This window comes from Phyllostomus hastatus, unplaced genomic scaffold (genome assembly GCF_019186645.2).
Source record: "Phyllostomus hastatus isolate PE091 unplaced genomic scaffold, TTU_PhHast_1.1 phas_scaffold_129, whole genome shotgun sequence".
Lineage (NCBI taxonomy): Eukaryota > Metazoa > Chordata > Mammalia > Chiroptera > Phyllostomidae > Phyllostomus > Phyllostomus hastatus.
In genome coordinates, this window is record NW_025334009.1 from 11343499 (window position 1) to 11362643 (window position 19145).

At 51.8% G+C, this 19145-nt stretch overlaps 1 protein-coding gene across 1 annotated transcript in view; it reads right to left on the bottom strand.

Annotated features, from left to right (window-relative positions):
- Positions 1 to 865: 865 nt before the first annotated feature.
- The window catches only part of ITGA9 (integrin subunit alpha 9), a 309179-nt gene continuing 290899 nt past the window's right edge, over positions 866 to 19145 (bottom strand). The window contains exons 27-28 of the mRNA XM_045856800.1: positions 17185 to 17304; positions 866 to 4454 (exon numbers count right to left, since the gene is read on the bottom strand). Coding sequence (XP_045712756.1) covers positions 4356 to 4454; positions 17185 to 17304 — 219 coding nt within the window. The 3' untranslated portion in view covers positions 866 to 4355. The remainder of the gene's footprint in view (positions 4455 to 17184; positions 17305 to 19145) is intronic.

The following is a 19145-nucleotide window of genomic DNA, read 5'->3' on the forward strand; positions in this document are numbered from 1 at the left end:
TAAACAAACAGCAAGGCAAAAACATGGTCAATTCCATCTACTAAAGCCTTTTTAACCCCTTGGTGTGTATCTTTTCATATCCCCTCTCTACGATGTGGTGTGGATGTATATGAATTTTAACCATAGGGGAGTACCATAAATTTTAATAGGATCAGTAGTAGTTAATGAAATAGAAAGCAAAACCCAGAAGACTCGATTGGTACAGCCAAAGGCTTATTCTTGAAGAAGAGCAATAAAAGAGGTGTGTCTTCATTGGTCTCATCTAGGAAAAAAAGAGAAAAACACAGAAGTGAACAGCATTTGAGATAACAGCAGGGACGTAAGGAAAGGGATACTGGAGATGGAGATGAGAATTCTAAGAGAACGCAATGTTTGTAAATGTGTGAAAATGTGACCCAAAAAGGGGAATGCGTAGTGACCGCCTGATGGACGCGTGTGAAAGCGGCCTACCAGCACTGAGGAGTGTAGTCTATTTAATTTACCTTCAGGTCAAGGTCTCAGGTGTGGCCCTGGGCAGGTAGGCGGTACACAGAGCAGGTGATGGCCATGAGTGGAGGCCAAAGGTCAGGAACAGGTCAGCCACAATTAGTGGGTTGTTCATGAACGATTACATGGACCTGCACATTCCCGTCTTCAACACCCTCTCGCAGGCAGGAATGTCCAACCTTTCAGCGGCTCTGGGCCACACTGGAAGAAGAAGAGTTGTCTTGGGCCACATAGTAAATATGGCGACAGGTAATCACAAAAAAATCTCATCATGTTCTAAGTAAATTCATGATTTTGTGTTGGGTTGCATTCCTAGCCATCCTGAGCCATGAGCAGCCCATAGGCTGTTAGCAAAGAAATTTCAGACCAAACTCCCGAATCATTTGCAGCCATTTTTTTTTATTCCAAATGCATTTTTGTAAACCTGCATTCTCCAAACAGTGCAAGTGAATTAGAAGTGACTGCATAGATTTTTTTAAAACACGTGACTCCGTGAGGAGGAACATTCCTCCTGCCAAAACTCCTCCGTGGAAATGTACATGAATGTATCAGTCAAGTTCCGGAAGTGAAGTTAGCGTGGGCGCCTGCCATGCAAGTAATCACTCTTAAAGCTTTGAAACTCACTCTTCCAGTCACACCGTGCACATTAGAAAAAGAAAACCAAAACCTTAACAAACTTGGAAATCTAGATCGTTGTGCTGTAAAGCATTGCACCGCGTGGGAGGTTTGTTCATTATTCCCCCAATGTGCTGAAAATCAGAAGGACATGGATGGACGACGACCCCGTACATTAGAGCATTTCCAAAAGGACACTCGTTTTCTGCCTTTTGTCTGCTAAAGGGCCACTTCACTCAAGTTATAATCCTTCACAGTGCCTGTACATTTGGGGCAGTTTGAATCAGGTTATGTAGGTTTCACTAGATGTATGTTTCATATGTATCCTATGCATAACTGCGTTCACCTGGGCATAATGCCTTACCAAAAAAAGAAAAAGTAAAATAACCTTGTAAAACATTACTCTGCCAGGGACGAACAGGCAGTGTACAACGCATGCATCACTTGGAGGATCCACTATGCTTCGTATTGAAAACGGGCCCCAAACGTTCCCAGGAGGCCTGAAAGTTTTGTTTCTGACCTCTTTGCCTTTGGCTCAAGGATTAGGCCTCCCATGGCTTGCTTGGTGCAGGACTTCCTACTGGATTTTCTACATTTACTAGACTCCGGAATACTCCTGCTGATGTTGATGGAGTTTTCCTGAAGGACTGACTGGGAGAGCCTCAGGGGCCTCAGGGGTAAGTGGTTCCAGGTGTGTGCCTGTCCGCCATCACAAAGCCAGGGGGCCCACTCACTTCTTCTAGTGCCTTCTGGCTCCTAAACTTCATCATTTCTTCTTTGTGACAGGTTTGGGGGTCAATCTGGGGATATTCCGAACTCTTGAGTCCCAGGTAAACTGAGCATAAGCAAATCATTTTTGAAAGCGGGGAGGGGCGTGTGCTAACCTTATGCTGGACTTCTCTCTCTAGCACTGCTGTGCGGAGTGGTTACCTCCCCCGTCCCTGCAGCCCCACCTGCTCCTTGGCATGCTCAGACAAGCAGAGATACCATCTTTCACAAACAGGTTCCTGGAATGGCTGCTAGTATTTGCTCCTGCCAGTGCCAAGCATGATTTTCTCAGAACTGCCTTGTGAAGTTGTAGTGATCTCCTGGGACTGTAACTACTCATGTGGGTCTACTACCCTGAAGCAAATGGATCTGGCTCTGACATTGCCCCCAGGAGCACTCCACCCCTTGGAATGAGGCTTGACCCTCTGGCTGGCCGAACTAGGAGCCTGCGAGTCACCCTTCCACACTGTCACAAATGTGTCTGCACCCCTTCCAAGAGGCTGGTTAGTGGCTATAAAAGCATTTGGCCAAACTGCTGGTGGAGCTGGCCCAGGACTACCACCTGAGAATTTTAAGTGATTTATTAAAGGACAACATGACACAATGAACAAAAGCCCATTGAAAGAATACTGCAAGTGGGGCTTCATTTAAAAAAATCCAATCTGTCCTCCGCTTGTTTAACTTCCATTTGACTGTACCTGGGGTCGGAGCAGGCTCTAGTAAGTCATGAAGGACTCTTTGTCAGACCTTGCTCTGAGCCACATGTTTCTGCCTTATCAGATGGTTATTCAGCAGTGGTAACAGCAGCCATAGCTGCTAACAGGTATTGAGCATTCACTGTGGGGCCAGGTACAGTGCTGAGCATGCTACAGCCACCCTCTCATTGCCCTTTTAGAAAGTCACAATGCACTCAAAACTGGGCAGCACTGTGCATTGCTAACAAACACCATCAGATAGAATGCTTGGATACTGAAGGCCATCACTGAACAGTCAACCATGCAGGGAGCAGGGAAAGAGGTTGCGGCTATGCCCAAATCCCCGTGCATCATTTCTGTATGCCTCCCAAGGTGGGGGGTGCACCTGTGGCTCTCCTTGAACAGACGTACCCTGCACTATTGGGCCATTTTGCCAGTAGGAACCGAGACTGTAAAATTTACATCTCTCCAGGGTGCAAGAATGTGAAGGCTCAGCTCCCTTGCCTCAGGCTGGGACCACTCTGAGATGCATCCCACTCTCCAGAGCTCCCCTGCAGGGTCAGGCTGAAGCTACTCTCCAAGGGACCTTCCCTGACAATGGCACCCTTCCCTGGCTTCCTCCCCTCCTCTGTCCTGCTTCCCTCACTCCCATACTGCTGCCCCCTGGGAACACTTCCTTAATAAGTTACTTGCATGCAGATCCTTGCCTTGGGGTCTGCTTCTTGGGAACCCCACCAAAGACACTATTTTTAAAAGTAAGAACAGGTTGAGAGGTCACCTCTGGGAAGGAATCTACAATTACCATTAGCTGGGACAGCAGAAGTGACGGGAAAACGGAGACCTCTAAACTCAAATGACCATGCACAGGCAACACATACGACATTCAGACACAAGTCTTTGCTCGGTTGTCACTGATTAGTCCTTGTGATGCATAGACTCTGATGCATGACGTCCAGGATGAGATGCCATTCTGAGGTTTACCAGATGACCGAATGGCGTCGCTCCAAGCCTTCTTCTACTAACCCAATTGGAAGGAGGGCGAGATGTCTGCTGCGTGGAGGTGATGCAGAGCAGACTTGTCGCTGGAACCAAGCTTTCCATCCACATTCCTGTTGGGAATCTTACAGTGACAGGTACACGTGAAAAAAGCCAGTTCTTTAGCATGTGACTTGCAACTTGACTCCAGGCCATGAGGATGGGCAATGCCGGAGGGGGCCTGCCACAGCCACAGCTCACACGCAGCACTGCAAGTGTGGTGGGTTCGTGGCGTGAGGTTCCCTCACATTATTTTATCTGCAAGTCCATTCGAACAGCGAGTCCCACAGAACAATGCGATTTTTATCCTTTCAAATGTATATGAATGTACATGTGTTTCCAGGCCAGATATCAGTGCTTGAGTGAACTATATAGCTATTTAATAGAAATAATAAAACATTGATACAAATATAAAGACATAATCAGTATAAAAGGCTTATATTTATAAAAATACTTTTAGGTAACAGTTTTCCCCTGAGGGTCGACCACGCACGTTGCATCCATAAATATTGCTCGGCTCTGCAGCTCGCTTTCCCAAGTTCAGAGTTCATCTTTCAAAGGAAGTGGTGGGCTCCAGTCATGTGACCTGGCCAAGGTTGGCTGCCTCAGGTTGGCACCCAGGCTTGACAGAATGACGAGAACAGCATCAGTGGGGCCTCCGAAAAATCTGGAGAAGAATCTTTCTTCCAAATATGGAAGATACAAAGACCAAGGGCGACAGGCGAAGTGGCTGGGTCACGTGACTGGCGTGGCAGGTCACTGGTTTTTCTGGACCCAGTCCCAACTGTCTTCGTTCTCTTTCCGGTTCTTCTCAGCCTCAATGATTTCTTTGTACCTTCGGCGGAAGAAGCCCATCTGAAAGGCAGACAGAGGAGGGGCCGGGTTAGAAATGCTGAGGGATCAGCCGTTTGCGCTGCAAGGCAGCCTGGCTGAGGCAGTGGCCTGACCTATACTCACGGGTCCTGGGAGGGCCTGGAAAACTCCGCAGGTTCGCTGCATTAGAAAGGGCGTGGTGTGCAGCCGCTGTTCAAAGGGCACGGGCTCCCTGCAGGCTGTCTTAGGAGCGGGTGTTCCCCAAACTGTGTGCCGGGGAACACCAGGTACAGAGAGTGATTCCAAGGTGTCTGGGAGTAAAATGGGCTTCCTGATCAGGGGAGTTTGGGAAACGCTGCATTCTTTCTTTCTTTAAGAGACTGGCAACGTGCAAGAGAACAGTAAAGGATCTAATAAACCCTTAGAAAAGGATCTCAGCAACCCAGGCAGGGGCTGGACATTTCCTGAGCTTATTTGGCTTTGAGTAAGCCTATTAGTATCCTGAGAGGTATCAGCCACTGTGGAATAATTTAGTAATTGCTGCTCTCACATAACAGGCTTTTGACAGTGTCTGTGGCTCTGCCTTCTGCGGTGCTGTCCTCGGGTTCGCTCTCTCTCAAGCCTGTGGAACTCATGCTGTGAGTGCACCCCTGCGACCCGGCACCTCTTCCTGACCCGGGGCGGTGGTGGGGGGGCAGCTCCCTCTAGCCTGGTTCTGAGAAGACCTTCCCCTCTGAGGTTCTGGGGCTTTGCACATATGGTAAAGTAAGTTTTTGTTTTTCCCAGGCAGTCACTGCAGGTGCTATACTGCCCAATATTTAAGCAACTTTTTGTGGCCCAAAGCTGACCTCTTCTCCCACGCTCAGGGTGACCTTGCATCCCTTGTCCTTTGTCACCAGCATTAGTGGCATCTGTTTCTGAAGTCAGACATCCCTGCTGCAGGGCGACCTGGACAGGGTGCACCCAGCTCCCTCTGCCCTTGGGAGCGGCAACCCTGAGGTGCACGTCCCGCAGAGTCACCCGGTGGAACTTGCCTGCAGGGCTAACCGGCGTGACACATCCTCTCTTGGATTCCTTCTCTTCCCTGTCTCGCTTCCCTGCTCAGGTCAGTGCTTCCTGAGGCCACCTTCCAAGTCATCGACCTGCCCTCAACTCCTCCTTTCAACCCCCTTGAAGACAGGAAGTCAGACAGATGCACCCGCTTGGTTGGCAGCTCTGCGGGCCTGTGGCACCACGCTGTCATTGGCTGATAGTTCCCGTGGTCATATCTGAAAACGCTCAAGACCAGCAATCTCTACAGTCTGCTGCCAACAGCGGATGCCCAGATAAACCTGCCCTAAGCGAATCATCAAGCAAACCCAGCTCCCCGCCCACCCCGGGCACGTCTAACTTCCTTGTGGTCTGCGCATTAGTCTTCCTCCTCCTTTATGAGCCAAGTACCCGCAATCACCTGATGGGGTGAGCTCCCCAAGGAAGGGAGAGCACCTGGGGTCAGGGACTGTCTTTCTACCATCTTCCTCCCCCAGGAGGGGGCTTAGTGGTCCAGCCAAAGTTGAGAACTATTAATAGAGCTGCCAGGAAACATCTCCACCCAAGTCACCAAGGAATTCCCGAGGCCTCACTGGGTGGAGTCAGTGAGGCGGTTGCCATTTGAATGGCTGGGAAGGAACAGAAGTCTCCTGAACACAACTGCCAGGGGGCCTGTGTTGCGAGCTTCTCTCCTCAAGGTCAGGGTGGTGAGCTGATGCTGAGTTCCTGGTGTTTTGGGCCAGGGAGGCTTCCTCTCAGCGGCATCGGAACACACCGGTCAGATGTGCACTTCTCTGTCCTCCAATCCCTACCGCCGTCCCCCCTCTGCAAGGGAAGTGGAAGGGGGGCTTGGCCTGAAGGTCCTGGGCAACTAGAAAGGGTCCTTGTCACGGCCCGCCAAGCACGGCCACAGAAGGCCAGAGAAACAACCCAAGAGGCAATGGACATGTCTGACTGAGAAGTTACTGCTTGAAGTATTATTTAAAGACAAAGACGGTGGATGGGGAAAAATGTCCCGTGCCTTTTCCGCACTGAAGAGGACATAATCGTGAAAATAAGTCTGGATGCAACACGGAAATGAGACTCCTCGGCCCAGCACTCCGCCTGCCGACGGTGTCACGTTTCGGTGATCCCAGGTTACTCACTCTCAGTTCCAGCCCAGGAACGTATTTCTGCTGCCGCACTAACCAAGCACAGTTCTAACTGCCTGCTGCTCCCTTCTCGTCTTTCGCGTTTGTCTCAGAACTCCTTGAAGGCAGGCCTTGTGTGTTCTGTCCCCGGAGCTCAGCGCCTCACCTGTATGTGGCATCGGCGACGAACCGCAGTGGTGCCCACCATCCCCCGTTCCCCCCGGAACCAAGCCCTCGGCCACGTGACTCAACTCTGCAGATCTGCACTGTGACCTGCTTTGACAACCGGATGCCGTGGACGAGGTGCCGTGTCGGTTCCACGCTTAGGCCTCGAGAGGCCTTGCACACACTGCTGCTTGCTCTCTCGGGATCCTGCCGGGCCACGCAAATGAGTTTGGTCCAGCCCACTGGGGCCCCCTTCTGCCAGCCAATGGGAGATGGCCTGCAGGTGTGGGCTCACTCACCCTGTTAAACTCAGTCCAGCCCACAGAGTTGTGAGCTATGTAGGTGGTTGCTGCTTTTGAGCCACTGGAGTTCGGGGTGGCTTATTGTGCAGCGTGAGTTAAGTGAGGCAGGGCCCCAGTCGGATGCACTGAGCGCATGAACAGCCACAGGAAGGGTGGCGGAGTGGCGGCCGATAGGGTTCTAGACATAAAAGGCACCACCGTGCCTTGTCCTGCTGCACAGACTTCCCTTGTTCATCTCTAGGAATTCTGGACAGATGGAAGGACAAAGCCGGCTCACTTTCTCCTAGCTATGCTGGTATGAAGATTTGATGTGGAGTGTGCAAAAAAATCTCGCGAGGGTTTAGAGCACCTGGACACACTCTCACGTGTGCTCACGCTCTACGTGTGTCATCTTTGTTGCCAGAAAGGGAAGGGGCCGTCATCTCCCGCCGGCGCCCAGAAGCAACTTTCTTTCATGCGGAGCGATGTCGGCATTGGTCCTACAGTCGCCTCCTCCCCACCTTGGCAGTGACCATCCAGCCCCTTCTGGACATAGCCTGGCCAGCTCTGTGCCCCGCTCTGGCACTGCAGGGGTTCGAGCACCCTGTTCCCAGCACAGCCTCGGTGTGGTCTCCAGTGGAAAGACTGGAGCTGCCACTGACATTTGAACTTCTTTGGATCCAAACGCCATTTCTTAAAACACAGTCCGAGCTCAAAGTTAGGGGCTGCTGGGTGCAGTGGCGTGGGCTGTGCCCTGCATTAAGTTTGTGTTGGGTGGGGGCTGCCGCTTACATCGAAGATATACGCACGTAAATTTATTTCAACTATTTTCCAGCAGATGTCAGTAGAACGTCTCTTTTTCTGAGGAAATCAGCAGATTCTCTGAATTCGGAACAGATGGAAGTCAAGCTTCTGGAGGAAGGGGCGCTGTGTACTGGTTTGCACGGAGGTGCCGGGTAATCTAGTGGTATCTCTCAAACCCACTTTGCTTCTTACGTGACCAAACTAACTCTATTTCAGAAAAAGAGACGATCACCTTTGTGCTTTTGTTTAGAGCCTGGTTTTCGCTTTCGTTACAGAACCCAGAGCCCAGGCTCTGAGCTGACCGAACAAGGGCCCCCATGCAGCTGTGTCATGCTGGGCCTGCTCCGTGCCCCAGGAACTACGGGGAAGAGCTGTGCAGGCAAGAGACGTGGCGTGGGGGTCCCAGAGTCCTGATCAGTCAGTGCTCACGCGCCAGTAACTACCCCTTGGGCCACGGCACAGGTCGTTGGCTGGCTCTGACCCTCAGTGTCTGTGTGTCTGCCTCAGAGACCAATGACATTCTTAGAGCTCTTCCAGCCGTGAAACACAATGGCGGCTTTTCTGCTGGCTCCCAAAACCGACTCAGGATGGCAGCCCGTGGGACATGTGTGCCGCTGTGCACCCGGGACGCACACTAAGAAGGAAGGGACAGGCACAGAGTCCTTGCCCGGTATCAGCTGTCCTCCAACAGATTTTGGAAGTTTTTTTGAAAATGGAATTTTCAACTTTTCTTTTAAAGTATGAATATACTGCAAAGACTTATACAATTTTTAAAGATTAAGATAAATCGAGACTGCAAAGACACTTCTCGCCTGCAGCAGCCTTCCTTCAGCACCCGCTCCGGCTCTTGTTCCTGCGTGTGGTCACACTGCGGAGGACCCTTGAGGAATGCTGGGTGCCCACAATCCTCCCGTGTTTCTGCCGCTAGCGGGGCTCCCACTGAACATGCTGGGAAATGATTAGCGCCGAGTGTAAGCTGGACCCTCAGCAGCCCCACAATTCCAATCCAGTGGAGTCACTGTTTTCCTGTACTTTTTCTGGAACCTTCCAGAGATTCCTTTGCCACTTGAGGGGCAAAAGGCTCTGTTTATAACTGTGTTCTCTCTGTAGCAGAGAAAACGCTCATGGAAACCCTGGAGGAGGACAGACGCAAGCCGAGCGTTGCTCAACTAAATAAAAGGCTTTTCGTCTGTGAAGGTCCTGCAGCCCCCGAAAGCAAGAGCTCCCTGAGGCTCTTGACAGACTCGCCCCGTTGTCTGATAAACTTGTATCCAAAAGCTGCCAGAAAACTTCTAGAGAAACAGCAGATTCCCTCTGAGTAGCCCCAATTAGGGAGGCATGGGGCCTAGGAGGAAATCAGGCCTGACGGAGCTCTGGGGTCTGCAGCCTGCAGCCCCAGCCTTTTCCTTCCCAGCGTATTTCGGGGTGAGTGGGAGACTGGCCTGGACTCCATGGCATCTGGGCTCCTGGGAGAGCCCCGCCCCCACCTCCCCTGGCCTCCGGGCTGCGTCCAGGGCAGCTGTTCCAAGGACTTCATGCACACTCCTTCTTGGGATGAGCTCAGGGCCTCGTGTTTACGGGTCTCTTCAGTTTCTTCACTATTTACACAGTGTGTCTCTGTCTTGAGATGTCAACCATGCAGCATCAGCCCAATATTTACTTCCAAACATAAATAAGCCCCCACCAAGTGTCTCTGGCACATGGTTTTAATTGAGACAGTGTGATGGGTGTGTGTGTGTGTGTGTGTGTATGTGTGTCTGTGCTTTCCCCCCTTTCTTTGGAGAAGCAAGGGTGGCTTCCCTGGCCTAGCTGGGGAAAAGGTGATAACCCCAGTGACCCCCGGAGCGGCTGCCCAACTTTGCACATTCTCTGAGCCCTTTCAAAGATTAATTTTTCTAAGAGTTTCTGCTGGAGGTCAGCAGTAATGCTCTCAAATAAAAACCAGGAGCCCAAAGCCAGCTTGAAAGCAGCAGGCTCTTGGAGCAGCTCCAGCTGAGGTTTGAGGCAGTGCTGGTTCCGAGGGCAGCCAACAGGCTCTGCAGCCCACCTCCCCTCTGCGGGCGCAAGGGAGGAGCCAGCAGGTCCCGGGCACCAGAGGCGCAGGGAGGGACTGGTCACAGGGCTGGTGAGGCTGTGGCACTGCCCTCTGCTCCCAGGCTTCTCTGCTGGCACGGGACAGGGGGCAAACAGGGGAGAGGAGAATGGTTCCTCGGCTGAAAGCAGTACAGGCGGATGCCTTGTTTCTCTCCCTCTCTGAGTGGTGGGCTGTGGGTTTTGGCAAACTGCACAGCCGGCCGGGGAGGGAGAGAGCTGCCCGGGGCCCCTAACAAGGCTTTTTCTTCTCAATGAGAGACATCCCAGCATCCTCATTCCCTTACCACTCCACTCAGAGGCTGGCTTACTGGGCTGAAAGCCCTTCTGAAAGGTGCACGTCCCCCACGAAGCTGTCGTCCCTACTGTGCCCCTGAACAGTGAAACTTTCTCCTAGGAACAGGCCTTGACGATTTTCTGGAAGAGGCACCAGGCCCCGGCTGCGGCAGGAGACCCCGTGGGGAGCTAAGGGGAGGGAGTGGGGACTCGTTGGGGTTTTTCTCCCTTAAAAGAGTTTCACATTTCAAAGTGTTCTTCCTGCACGGTGGTTTGGCAGACTACTGAAATCCTCGTGCATGAAGTTTAAATTACGGCTCCCGGTGTCTGCGACCATCCCGCCTTGGGGCAAGCTCATTGGGATCCATTTCGGCATTTGGAGGAGGGTCTGGTTAGCTCCAGGCCCTTGTTGTGGGTTTTGTGCTGGGGTCAGGGCCTGCTGCTGCCAGGCATGAGAGACGGGCTGAGATGCCAGTGGGGGGACCTTCTGGAAGACTCCGGGATCTGACCCGAGTCAGAGGGAGAGGAGGCAGGGGGCCTGGAGTTCCTCTCCGGGAGAGGCATTGCTGACCCCAGAAGGGGTTTCTATCTTCGATAAACAGTGGACGACGGACGGGTCAGTAACACCGCAGTGACATTAGGAAGGGCCGGCAGCTGGCGGCTCAGGCTCCTCACCCTCCAAGTCCTGCTCACCTCTCAGGGTTTAGCCATCATCTCTGTTCACTTAACCGCTTTTCCCAGATGTCTGCAAGACAGAGTGAGGGCTGTGTGGTCTGCCTCTGTCCCTTTGCCCAGAGCCTGCCCCCTACTAGGGACGCAATACTATTTGCTGAATGAAGGCACCTGCCATCTTGTAAGTGTAAAGCGTGCTGGCCTGCAGGCCGGCGTGGCACAGAGAATGCACTGGCTCAGTGGGCGGCTCTGCTGTGCTTGCAGCTCATCCCAGAATTTGTGCATCTGGGACATAGTTTGGGGAACAATCGTTTTTGGCTTGTGAGCTCTCAAGGAGGTAGCAAGCGACCACAGGCAGCAATGTCAGAGCCACTGTACAGGGAACTCCAGGAGATGGGGCTCAGTGGAAGGGGAGAGGACTTGAGACTGCCCGCCTGTCTTCAGAGGCCCTAGGGGATGAAGAGTGTCCCGGTCAGCAGTGGCAACGGGGCACCACCCACTGCTTCCCTCTTGAAAGGATCTGAGGGAATTATGCATGAAATATGGTGAGAAGCCAGAATTACTAAAGCCTCCCATATAAGTCTGTAACAGGTTAGACTTCAGGCCCATAATCAACAGGTTTCCATGCATGGGGCTGTCCATGCGATGTTGGATCTCCAGTCCAGAATAATGCGTCCTTTTTAGGTTCCAGACACAGAAATCAGAGTTGACAAGAGGTCTGTAGTGGAAGTTTTAGAAATAGGTAGGTCTTCCGAGGAATCCTACATTTCACGGGCCCTCTTCCACCTCCTCTAAAGTCATCATCGTTCATGAGCCGTTTAAGAAAGAGTTTTTCCCAAGGCAACTGCCTCCGCCAACCAAGCCCCTAGGCATCGCTGCTTTGCCTGCAGAGACGGCCCACTCTGAAGGGTGAGTGCGTTCTTGGACGCGGTGCCAGGGCTTACTCTTTCGGTTTCTTTACCCTGAAGGAGCTCAGCTGTGGTTTTATCTATGATGTTATGGAAGAGGGATGAGGTTTTGTGTACTTTCAGACAACAACAGTGACCTTTAAAGAAAAGATTAGGCTTTTGCTTGTATTTCCAAAGAGCATAAATGGGCAGATAAAAGATGGTCACAAACCCTTTGCCACTCCTCCCACTGACAGGCAGAGTCTGTTTCCCCTTCCTTGACTCCAGGCTGGCAGGGCACCACTCTGACCAGCAGAGACTGGGGGAATGATGCCACGCCAGTTCTGGGCTGGTCTTTGAGAGAACTGGCAGCGTTTACCATGTAAAAAGTCAGCCCGCTCTGCTGGGAGGGCTACAGGGAGGGGCCCTGAGTTTACATGATGAGCCAGAGGGGCTCAGCTGAGCCCAGCCTCCCTGCCGTCCCCACGAAGGTGCCGGGTATGTGAGCGAAGCTGTCTCAAGACTCCTCAGACCAGACCAGCTACCTGGTAAGTGCCACGGAGTGACCACTCAGTGTCACATGGAATGGAAGCATCGGCCAGCCAAATGCTTCCTGAATTCCTGACCTACACATTTGTAAGATATGATGTAACGGTTGTTTAAAGTCAATTTGGGGGCAGTTTGTTACGCAGCCATAGCCAACTGGTGCGATCTGAAAGCCTGAAATGCCGGCCTCAGCACCACTAACTGCCAGGAAACCATGCTGCAGTGAATCTCTTTGGAGTATCTGCCTAATTCCTTCTTTCTGGGATTTGCCCGCACCCCGCCATCACCCTAAAATCGCTATCTTGCAACTCTCTCCTACCCCAGCCTCTGCTGTTTGGATTAGTGGGAGACAGGGGGCCCAAAGTGGCCCAGCCAGAGTCTCTCCCAGCCAACTCCCTGCCCTCCGCCACACGGGACAAGAGTAGACATTTGACTTGAGCTAGACAATCAGGTTCTCTCTCCCAGACTTGTAGAACTGGGGATCAGAGGTGGCCAGAGCAACCGTCTCCTCCTGTGTGTCTGCAAGCGAGGAGCAAGCTCGCTGCCACGGAGAAGAACATGCCGGCACGTAGGGCCACGGGAGCGAGGGGAGGAGGGAGAAAGCCTGCTTCGGTTCGTGGACATGTTCCGGGTCTGAACACACACATTCTCTCTCTTGCCTAAGGGGTTATGAGTCACTTTCTGTTTTTGTTTTGCTTTGTTTTGTTTTCTTGCAACTGGAAAAATGATGCCCGATAGAAGCACGTTCAGTCCCAGAAACTACAGAGAACGCTGCCCGGGCTAGAGGGGCGGCAGGAATGCCCTTCTGCCGACCTCCCCTCTGTGAGGTGAGGATGACCGGGGTGAGTCAAGCCTCGTCAAGTCTCCTGGCGGTAACCCCACTCAGAAAGCCCAACACTAATCTCCTCCTGTTCCAAAACAACTTCCAACTCCGCCTTCCTCACCCTGGTTAGGGGAAACCATTCACTGTCTAATCTAAAAACAGCAAGAGACTGATACTTTTTTCCTTCCTGACCCCTCAAGACCACCCAGTCAACCAATCCTGCCTCTTCTAACTCGGTCTCCTCCTTTGCACCCATGGAGATGGCCCTCGTCCCCAGCTGTCCCCAGCTGTCCCTTGTCAAACAGATGTGGCCGTGCCACTGCTCTGTTGACAGACCACCTTGTTCCTGGGCAGGAGGCCCCGTCACAGCCAAGGAAGGTGATCTCACTGCGGGTCATTGACTGCCACCTCACCAGGTGGCCCCCACAAAGCCTGCTGATTTTCTCACTCCCTCCGTACAGAAAGTCCACCTGGCTGTCCTTCCTTGCTTGGAACAGTCAGACCAAACCCGAGGTCAGACTCGCATGACACCTCATCTGTGGAACGTCCTCTGACTTTCACAGGCGGCGTCCACGTGTCACGTGCACTGCTGAGAATTCCGCCTGCATTACCTCCTCTACACTTCAAACCGGCGGTCACGGTCTCCCTTTCACAGAGGAGGAAACCTAGGGTTGCAGAGGGTAAGCCGTTCTCCCAAGGCCACGCAGCCGGCAGGTGCGAGAGCCAGGACGCCAGCCTGCGGCGGCCCGCCAGCACAGCCTGCGTCTCCCTGACTCTACTCAGAGGCCTCTTCACTGCCCCGGGGCCGGGCAGGTTGATGGGGTCTTATTCTCAGCATCCAGAAAAGCTGCTGCACAGCCCTCAGTTTTACGTTTACAGGTGTACGTGCTTGATGGGGAGGCATTCCAGGGCAGGAAGGGCCGAGATCACGATGCATCAGGTGCCTGCGTAGGGTTTGGTTCAAGGCAAGTGTTCAGTAAATGGGAGTTGAAATGAGCTGCTCCTGGACGTTGAGCAAAGCTCTGTGACCCACACAGCGTCATTCAACAGCCTTCTCAAAGCGGTTTCAGACCCTTTTACTCTACCTCTTCAGGCACAGCAAGGCCTTGCCTGGGCTCAGGCCCCCTGCCTGCCCCACTCTGCTTTCTCCCCCAGTGCCTCGCAGGAGGTGATGCCGGCCCTTGTGGGTCCTGGCTCTCCGCATCACACACAGCTGGGTGACCCCAGGGTCCTGGCTACCCCACGACAGCCACCTCCAGCAACCCCATTCTTTGATCAAACACAATAAAAGCAAAGCTAAGCAGATGGCGGGTGAAAGCATGTTCTGGGGAGACAGGACACCCCCCCACTGAGGGCACAGCCCAGTGGGGTGGCCAGAAGGAGGGATTCATGTCACGACAGACAGTGGGGCATGGCCACCACGCTCCCTACTCTGTGTCCCTGTCTCGTCTCGCACACCCAATCGCAGAGGATGGCATTTCCTCTCATCGCAAAGGCAGAAGGAAGGAAGGCACACACACACACACACACACACACTCCCAAAAGCCCTTACTGTCTTTTCAGATCTCAGACACTGAGCTGGCTTTGTTCTCCACCCACAGACCAGAGGTTGTCTCAGCAGGAAGGCGTCGGAAAAAACGGGAATTAAGAATCTATCTGGCCACGCTGATTAAACAAACAACAAATTGGCAGACTATTATTATTTTTTTGAAAGGTAGTATCCATTCCCGGCAAATACACAGGAAATTGGGTGCTTTCCATACCTGCTCGAGGGAGGGCATGTTGGTGCGACCTTTCTGGAGGGCAACTGGCAGTGTGCAATCCAGGGCTTAAACTATGCCTTTCTTTTGACTCGGTAATTCCATTGCTGGGATTTCACCTTAAGCACATAATGAGGGACTTGTGCAAATATTTGGCTCCAAGGATGTTCACTGTGGCTGCTGAAAGAAGTGTGAACCCTGAAGCTGTCTAAATCCCAATGTCAGACGACCGGATGGGTAATCTGCAGCCCTCTGCAGCCTTAGGCAGCGCTGGAAACTGGTCCTGCACTACATGGGAAGACCGGCTGCCACACAGCACACGGGGTGTCCGAAATGCACGGGACATAAGGGCACTTATTTTCAGGAAGGCGCTCAACATGCTTTTCTTTAATTTCCAGACACTTTTTCAGGTGAAGTATCTCTAAATTTAAAGCAATCAGTCCAACTGTCAATCTGAAAAATGTGCAAGAGAAACACTCATTTTTCTGTGTTTCTAGATTTCTTGGATAAAAATGTATTTATTATACCTTTTTCAGATGAATAAGTAAAACAATGCTTTAATTTTAGAGGTACTACACCTGGAAATATATCAAGTATGTTACCAGAAAAGCGAACATACTACTCAAAAATAAGTAAATGCCAGGAGGGTGCCTGGTCTGTGTCTATTTTGCAGAAAAAAAGGTCAAGAGGAGACGACCCTGTGCTCCCCGTGATTATTTCTGGGATGTGGACTCCTGAGCATCCCACAACTCTTTTCCCCTTATTGATATGTTACAACGTTTTATCAATAAATACAAATTACTTTGTAATCCCAAAGGAACTAATTAGATCTAAAGCATCTATTCGTGATAACGTGAGAAGCTGTTGCCACCTGCGCCCAAAAGCTGGAACACTGGGAAAGCAGGGTGTCGGTGTCGGGAGGTCCCAGCGAGGGTGCCAGGAGCTGTCCTGGGCGCTGGGACACCGTGGGAACAAGAACAGACATGGCCCCACTCAGCAGGGACACCACTATCCAGTGGGGGAGGCGGCCCTTCAACAGACACGGAATGCCTGGACGCCATTGCTGATGAATACAGAGGCTCTGAAGTATTGGGTTGGTCAGAAAGCTCATTTAGTTGTTTCCATACAATGGCTCTAGCAGTGTTTACTCGTCTTTAACGTCATTCGAAACAACTGTGTTAGACTGTATTGTGACAGCTGTCATATCAGCGGGCATTAAAAAAACTTATCAAAATTGGCGAATTTTTGTGCAGCCATTTTAACATTGAAGATGGAAGAAGATATGCAACATTTTTGGCATGTTACGCTTTATTATATCAAGAAAGAAAAACGCAACTGAAACGCAGAAAAGACTTGTGCAGTGGATGGGGAAGGTGCTGTGATGGATGGAATGTGTCAAAAGTGGTTTGTGAAGTCTTGGTATTATTGACATTTTGGGCAAATAATTCTTTGCTGTGGGGCTGTCTTATGCACTGGAAGATGTTTAGCAGCACCCTGGCCTCGACCCGCTAGAAGCCAATAGTGGGAGAGAGCCGACACACTCAAAATATCCAAATCCATAAAGTTATTGGTGAAAATGAAAAGGTGTCTTTTAGTTTCCAGAAAAAAAAAAGTCATAGATTTTTGGCCAACCCAATACAAGGACTTCAGACCTCTGAGAGGAGAGTGTGAGGCAGTGAAAGCATCCTAGACTTGGGAGCGAGGACACCCCTTTCTCCTCGAGGAAGTGACAAGAAGCAAGACACAAAGGGTGAGAAGGTATTCCTGGTCCCATGATGCACTGCTGTGGGGGCAGAGGACTTACGATGCAGCTGCCCAGGCAGGACTTGGGACTTGTAGCCCATCTCAGTCACCAAGTCGTCTGGGCAGAAATCCTTCTCTTATTCCACGTGGGAAAGGAACCATGAGTCTCTCCGTAGTTTCTTTTCTTGTTTCTTCCTCCCCTCCCCCTCCCCCTCCCCCGAGGAAATGGTAAACCACCTGAGTCCCAGCTGGTACTCCCCATGCTCCTGTTCTGGAGTTAGGTTCCCACCATCCTACCTTAGGACTGGTGGGAAGGCAAGAAAAAAGGAGAGTAAGCTTTTTGCTCTTTCTTTTAAGTGGTCTAATCCCTAGTTATAAATGACCTCAAAAGGAGCCGGGATTCCGTTCGCTGCCGGAAGGGGGCACTGCCGTCCCCCTGCTGTACCTGCACCAGGAAGGAAGTTCCAACAGGAATCCTCTCCAAGGGGCTCTGGCCCTGTTGACACAGGAGGGCTGGGCAGCCGCAGGTGGGGACCTCCTGGGGACCTGCGATCGCCACACTCACCTTCCAGAGCAGCACAGCCAGCAGCAGGAAGATGAGGATCCCCACCAGCAAACTGATGGCGATGATCCAGCCCACGACGTAGCCGCGGGGCTCCAGGTTGTGCAAGGCCTCGAAGACCACCTAGGAGGCAAAGCGAAAATGAGGACGTTTCCCACTGGGAGTGTCCGGGCCTGACGGAGCCCAGCCTGGACTTGACATTTGGGGTGGATCAGAGCAGAAACCATTCCTCCCCACCTGGAGACAAGTGAAAGAAAACTGCCTGCAAAACACAGTGGTCGCTCTGGGAATGGAAATGAGGCCTCTTGGCAACATGGGTTCACTAGCTGTGTGACCTTGGGCAAGGTCCTTCACCTCTCTGAGCCTCATTTTCCTGATCTGCAAAGCAGGGATAGAACAGCACCTCCCCAGAGAGTTTGAGGGGATAACGCAGGTAGATCCCCAGCACAGCACCTGGCAGAGCTTACCCTTGATCAGTGGACGTGCTTCTCTTAGCACTTAGCAGCAGCGTTGCTGGCAGGGAGATTTAAAACAAAACAAAAAAATTCCTCACCTGAGGATATATTTATTGATTTGAGAGAGAGAGGAAGGGGAAGAGATAGAGAAACACTGATGTGAGAGAGAAACACTGATTGGTTGCCCCATATGTACCCCGACTGGGGATTGAACCCGCAACCTTTTGGTATATGGGACAACACTCCAACCCACTTATCCCTCCAGCCAGGGCAGGAGATTTTTTTGAGGTTGTCCATGGTTGGCTGCTTTTTAATTTTTTAAAACTATTTATTGACATTTAAGATGCATAGAGAAAAATATACCTAACCTATGTGTGCAGGTCACCGAATTTTCACAAACTGAATGCTAAACACATCTGCGGAACCAGTACCGAGACCGCAAACCTGCATGTGACCAGCCCCCAAGAGGCCCCTCCCTCTCCTTTGCAGTCAGGACTCCCACTGAGGGCCACACTACCCTGACTTCTAAGAGCCTGGGTTAGCTTCACCTGCTTTTGTCCTCAGTGTAACTGGAATCCAACACGATGCTTGGGAGACTCAACCAGGTTGGGGCGTGTCTATTCTCATTGCTGTGTATTATTGACAGTATCCCCCTGTGTGGATACCAGTTCATTTATCCAGCCTGCCCACTTAGGGGCTTTTACAAAGAGTGATTTTCAGGCAGTAGGCTGTGCCTAAGGAGGAATACTTGGGGGTCGGGGGTGGTGGGACAGAAATGGGCTCTAAGATCTGTCATCATAAGCCCGCTGCTTTCTGTCTCGTTCAGAGGAGAGACTCCTGTCTTCAAAGTCAGATTCAGGCCTTTGGGTTCTTGCCCCTAAAGAGCTCCGAGTGGCATCATCTCCCGTGTGGTGTCTTGTACAGATGAACCATGGGACCCTATTGGCCAAGAAGCGTGACCTCAGGCAACCAAGATGCCACTCTCAGTTTCCTCCTCCTTGTAATGGTGGTCTGAGAGGGGAAATACGGTAGTTTATCTGAGATCCTGGTGCACGGCCATGCAATGAATCTGCTGAAGCTCCTCGTTGACAATGAAGCGCTGAGGCAGGCTGTGAGCTCAGAGGGGTCAGCTGCAAAGCCCAGCCCTTCGGGTCACCCTGGTGGCTTCTTCCCAGGGTCACTGACTGCCCCTTGGTGTCAGAAATCGGCATCCCAGCAAAGCCACGCTGGAGGCCTGGTTTTGTGGACGCAGACACAGTGAGAGCCCGCTACAGTTTAGTCTGGCAAATTCCATAAGAATGCCCCGTCACTTCCCCGGAATGCGTGCTTAATCTTTTATTATTTTTAGTGCCGCCACTCAGCTTCTTGGACGCGTGCTAGATGCTTTGGCAGAGCTGGTTCCTGCACATCGAGGCTCGAATAAACTCATCTGTGGGTGAAGATTGGAGCGCCCTTTGGTTCTAAGAAGTCACATCTTAGCTGCAAACCCAAAGGAAGGAACTGCAGCAA